This window comes from Otolemur garnettii, unplaced genomic scaffold (genome assembly GCF_000181295.1).
Source record: "Otolemur garnettii isolate 467f Iridium unplaced genomic scaffold, OtoGar3 scaffold00038, whole genome shotgun sequence".
Taxonomy (NCBI): Eukaryota; Metazoa; Chordata; class Mammalia; order Primates; family Galagidae; genus Otolemur; species Otolemur garnettii.
Window position 1 is genome coordinate 11,344,645 of NW_003852433.1, and position 6,100 is coordinate 11,350,744.

At 43.2% G+C, this 6,100-nt stretch overlaps 1 protein-coding gene across 1 annotated transcript in view; it reads right to left on the reverse strand.

Moving 5' to 3' along the window:
• Positions 1–6,100, reverse strand: part of FBXW8 (F-box and WD repeat domain containing 8) — a 136,915-nt gene that overhangs the window by 88,534 nt on the left and 42,281 nt on the right. Inside the window, exon 3 of the mRNA XM_003789939.3 lies at positions 4,977–5,141. Coding sequence (XP_003789987.1) covers positions 4,977–5,141 — 165 coding nt within the window. The remainder of the gene's footprint in view (positions 1–4,976; positions 5,142–6,100) is intronic.

Sequence of the window (6,100 nt, forward strand, 5' to 3'; positions counted from 1 at the left end):
AGCTACTTGGGAGGCTGAGGCAGGAGACTTGCTTGAGCCCAGGAGTTGGAGGTTGCTGTGAGCTGTGATGCCATAGCACTTTACCCAGGGGGGATGGCTTGAGGCTCTGTCTCCAGAAAAAAATAAATAAAAATAAAGGAAGCCCTAAACCTAAACACGGGTTGCTCCTAAGAAAAAGAACTAAGGTGGTAGGTAGATGGTAGGTGGAGAGAGGCAAGAGGAAGGTGCATATTCCCCTATAGTTTCCTTTTGTGATTTCTGAATTATTTTGCCATTTATTCAGAAAATATACATTAAACATTTTAAAAATGGCTGGGCACAGTGGCTCAAGCCTATAATCATAGCACTCTGGGAGGCCAAGGCGGGTGGACTGCTTGAGTTCAGGAGTTCAAGACCAGCCTGAGCAAGAGTGAGACCCCATCTGTAAAAACAGCCAGGCATAGGGCAGCGCCTATGGCTCAGTGGGTAGGGCGCCAGCCCCATATACCGAGGGTGGCAGGTTCATACCCGGCCCTGGCCAAACTGCAACAAAAAAGCAGCCAGGCATTCTGGCAGGCGCCTGTGGTCCCAGCTACTTGGGAGGCTGAGACAAGAGAATCACTTGAGCCCAGGGGTTGGAGGTTGCTGTAAGCTATGATGCCACAGCGCTCTACTGAGGGCAATAAAGAATCTGTCTCTTAAAAAAATAAAAAATAAAAAACAGCCAGGCATAGTGGCAGGCATCTGTAGTCTCAGCTACTTTGGAGGCTGAAGGAAGAGGATCACTTAAACCCAAGAGTTTGAGGTTGCTGTGAGCTATGACATCACAGCACTCTACTGAGGGTGAAAAAGTAAGACTCAGTCTTAAAAACAAACAAACATTTTAAAAATAAAAAATAAAGAGACTGTAGAATGGAGAGGGAAGGAAGGAGGAGGACTGATGTGCTCCCACCTAATGAGCACAATATAAGGGTTTATGGCACACCTAGGAGCAGGATATAACTACTAGGGACTTTACCTAACAAACACAAACACTGTCACCTAATTATTTATACCCTCACATTAATCTGAAATATAGAGACTGTGAATATATATGACGTATTTACATGTGGGAGGTTGAAAAGAGTGAGAGAGTCAAACCAAAAACCAAAGGTAAATAAATATATTCAAGAATACAAAGTAACCATATTAATTAATTTTGCTAGAAGGGCACATGGGTAAGAAATAGCCTAAGTGCTAAGCACAGTTCTTGGCACACAGTTAAAGTGTTCAATAAGGGGTAGCTACTATTATTACTATTTCTGTTTTTAGGAAAATGATGATGACATCCATTCTATTAAAATCAGCATTTATTTAGCATCCAGACTCCAGAAACTATACAAGATAACTTGCACAGTGATCTTACTTAACCTGAGGGCCTTAACCTAAGGCTGAGGGACAAAACTGGACAAGTCCAAGTGGAACTGTCCTGCTAGTGGAGATATAAGGAGGAAGGGAAGGATTTGAGAGTCACCAGTGTGAGGGCCACAGACAGTTCCAAGAACAGAAGAGCTCTTTTGAGGGAAAAGGTAATGAAAGAAAAGGAAAGGCCTGAGAGAAAACCCCAATGCTTAGGGCATTTCCTAATTTCTGGTCTATGGCTTCCTTCCCTGTCATGGGCTCCACCCTCATGCTGATATTCTATTCAGAGAGATCCTAGAATGCCAGAATGGGAAAAAACAAAAAAGCTTATGAAACACCAGGGAAAGGAATACTATGACCACCACAACCAGTTTATCAATTTTCCATGTTGGCTCTAAGTTGCCCGTCCAAGTCCATCCAGGCCATTCCCTTTATTAAGGTATCTGAGATCTCTGGGGTTTCCCCAAACATTTACCTAGGAAGTATCAAACCAAAGCACCTGCCCAACCTATCCTAAAATCAACCACAAATAGCACAGAACCACCCTATCTGTGTGCAAAGGCCTATAAGTTCCTACAGCCAATCTTGCCTGAGCACTCAATATGGGCCAGTTCAGCTCCTGGCTCCTGAAAGTCAAGTATTAGACATACGCTATAGTCTAGAGTCTTCCTCACTGTGACACTAAATGGAGCTACTCAGCCCCACTCCAGAGATGAGAAAATGGAGGCAAAGTTTAAAGCAATTTGTCTTAATACTACCTTTCATGTTTTGATAAGACTGTCTTTATTGTAGAATTATAATAAAAATCCAGCTGGGCAATGGTTCACACCTGTGATCCTAGTATTTTGAGAGGCTAAGGCAGGAAGGCTGTTTGAGATCAGAAGTTCCAGACCAGCTTAGGCAACAGTGAGACCTTGTCTCTATAAAAAATAAAAAAATTAGCCAGGTGTACTGGGGCATGCCCATAGGCCTAGATACTTGGAAGGCTAAGGCAGGAGTATCTACTTGAGCTGAGAAGTTTGAGGCTGCAGTGAGGTACAGTGATGCCAACCACACTCCAGCCGAGGCAACAGAGCAAGGTCTTATCTCCAAAAAAGAATCATTACACCCATCACTACATTTAATGAAAGGTGCACCATTTATAATTTCACACGTGTAGTCCTTTCATTGTTTACAGTGTCAGGAAATAGGCCAAAGACACTCCAAATATAAATCTCCTTCACATTCTGATTGTAGTTCTACTCCCATTCATTCAATTGAAAACCATTTCTTTGGTGGCACCTGTGGCTCAAAAGGGTAGGGTGCCGGCCCCATGTGCCAGAGGTGGCAGGTTCAAACCCAGCCCCAGCCAAAGAAAAAAAAAAAAGAAAGAAAACTATTTCTTAAGCACTTACCAGACATATGGCTCTGTGCTTGTTTGAGAAAAAACAATAAATAGACATTTAGTTAAATTGTATATAACTTGTATAGTGTTCTTAAGCTGCAGTCCCTGATCCCCAGGCCACAAAATGGATACCAGTCCACAGCTTATTAGGAACGTGACTACATTGCATTGGGTTGACTGGCAGGCAGGTTAGGGAGCCAGTGAAGGCTCATCTGTATTTACAGCCGCTCCCCATTACTTGCACCACCACCACCTGAGCTCTGCCTCTTGTCAGATCAGGAGCAGCATTAGATTCTCATAGGAGCTCGAACCCTACCACAAACTGCGCATGTGAAGATCTAGGTTGCACACTCCTTATGAAAATCTAATCCCTACCCTCAATCCCATCTGTGGAGAAACTGTCTTCCATGAAACTGGTCCCTGGTACCTAAAAAAGTTAGGGACTGACATTCTTCCTTAAGCGCCAAATGCTATAAGGAGGTCTTTAACCACGTTCACTCCTCTCTGCTACCTTCAGCCCAAAATGAGGATATATCTGCCTCCCTTCCTTGCTTGCTTTCTCTTATTATTGAAGAGAAAGCAAAAAAACTGTGGCTGCTGCTTTCTCTCTCAGGCTCTGACATCTCTGAATATGAGCCAGGGGACAATAAATATAACCAGGTTTCATGCTTATAAATCTCAAAAGCATCCTTCCTCTCTAAGACAGAAAGGCCTTAGTTAACACTCAACCCTTAAGCTTTCCTCGAATTGCAGCTCCTCTGATGAGGGGTAGACCCTCTGCTTTCTGGCCCACAGTTTGTCTGGGCAATTTTCATTGTCACACCGTTCTACCTGTCCATCACACAGACCAAACTAGACATTCAGGCAAGACAGCTGCAGGGTCCTCTCCAGATGAGTTTAATACCTTGGGTGGATGCAAGCAGATGATGTGGGGCCAATGAGAAGCATCACCATTAGTGGTGATGTTTGCCTTAACAGCCTAAAAAACAATAGCTACACTAATTCTCAAAATGGTGGTTCCCAACCAGGGATGATTCTGTCCCCCACGGGACACCTGGCAATGTCTGGAGATATTTTTGGTCGTCAGAGTTGGGGGGAAGAACAGAATGCTATTGGTATCTAGTGAGTAGGGCCAGATATGCTGTTCAACATCCTGTAACACAAAGGACAGCCCCCACCATAAAGAATGTTCTGGCCCCAAATGTCACTACTGATGGGGTTGAAAAACCCTGAATTGGAAAAATGCTACTCTTTTCTTTTTTTGAGACAGATTTGCCCCTGGTAGTGTGCTCTAGCAATTCTCTTGCCTCAGCCTCCTGAGTAGCTGGGATTACAGGCGCCCACCACAACGCCTGGCTAAAAATGCTGCTCTTATTAACTTTGTTAGAAACTGTGTGAGGTTGCCCAGATCAAGCATATAGGTCACTAATTAAGTTATGAGGTGACTAAAGACAGACATGCACATAGGCAATATGTCACTATCTGTAATGAGCAAAAGCTTGTTAATCTCCAAGTCTATTAGAATCGACCTTTATGGAAGAGGAGAGAGCGTGGTTCCATCCCTTCTCTACAACTGAATATCCAGCCTCCCAGTGGGGAAGAGACACTGCCACCATGCTGCTGTCTCATCATGCCTCCAACAGCTTTATGTAACACAGCTCTTGACAGTTATCTCCTATAGAAACACTTCACTGTGCAAATTTTTAGCTGTGATCTAATATTTCTGTAGAGACTTTGAAGTGATAAATGTTATGGAAGCAAGCCAATAGGTTATGTGAGGGAAGAGAAGCCAGTACTTTAGAGATGTTTAATAATCTCCCTCTTACATTTACTGGAAATGACATTTTCAGCTCCTCTTTTGTATTCGGGTGGTGTTTTTGCTTTCTTGGTCCCTCCAAAGTGTTGGTGGAAGCGACGGGGCTGCACTGAGCCTCCTCCAACAACCCCAACAATCAAAGGTCCAAGTGGCTGGCAACCAGACTTCATGCCTTCCTCTCCTGGAGAGCAAAATGATGCTCCCAAATCTTGTGACTCAAAATGAGGGATATTCTAATGGAGAACAAAATGGGCAACACGTCACCAACAGCTGAAGGGGCGGCTCCGCACACCCCACCCCCTTTGCTTCTGGCAGTTAACCTCAAGCTGTGATGAAGGCTTGGCTTCATGTGTCCTTGCAGACTGTCTTCAGGTAATGATGTTGGACACTGCCTACCTTCCAGTTGGTTCGTAACATTTGTTCCATGGCTCGGCACTCTTGGAAGATGAATTTCCAGCAAGAATAGTCTGAGATGCTGCTCTCCGGAAGGTGCCCTTCCTGCTGGCACAGCCTGTACCACAGCACCTCATCTTCTGCAATCACCTTCCATGTTTTGCTCACCTAAAACCACAGAAGTGACACAAATGTCAGATCCTGTGATTAGAAAAGCCCCTTGCCATCCAAAAATCAATCAACACCTATATTATTGCCCTGGGTTTATGGCAGTATAAAATGTCTCATTAACAAAACACTTCAAGGAGGAAAAAAAAAATACAAGCAAATGTTTCCAGTTTTATCTTTCAAGATTTCAAAAATGTTGTACCACCATGTAATATCACATTTGAAGACTACTTGGTTAAACTGTAACCTAACCAATAAGAGAAGAAAATACACAAATATAAAATGTGAAAAATACAAACTTTAACACAGTAATTAGCTATACAATCATATATTGCCTTCCAGAACAGAATCTCTTTACTTTTTAACCAATAGCACTTGTATTTCCATTTATAGAACTGGAGATTGATGGTGTATGAAAAGACAGGCTGTCATAAAATAAAAACCCATAAACTCAAACTTCTGGTTATATAAGAAATTCAAATTTATATTACATGTAAGAATTTAGTTTTTTTTTTTGTTTTTTTTTTTTGAAAAGTAAATTTGGCTGGGTGCAGTGGCTCACACCTATAATCCTGGCACTCTGGGAGGCCAAAGCAGGTGGATCCCCTGAGTTCACAGGCTCCAGACCATCCTGAGCAAGAGCGAGACCCCCATCTCTAAAAAATAATAGCCAGGTGTGACGGCAGGTGCCTATAGTCCCAGCTCCTTGGGAGGCTACACCCAAGAGTTTGAGGTTGCTATGAGCTATGATGCCATGTACTCTACTGGGAACGACAAAATGAGACTCTGTCTCAAAGAAAAAAAAAGAAAGAAAAAAAGTAAATTTATTTCAGCTTAATGTGAGGGTACAAAAAACCAGGTCAAAATATTTGATTTTGGGCTCGGCGCCTATAGCTCAACTGGCTAAGGCACCAGCCACGTACACCTAAGGTGGCGGGTTCGAATCCCCAGCCCGGGCC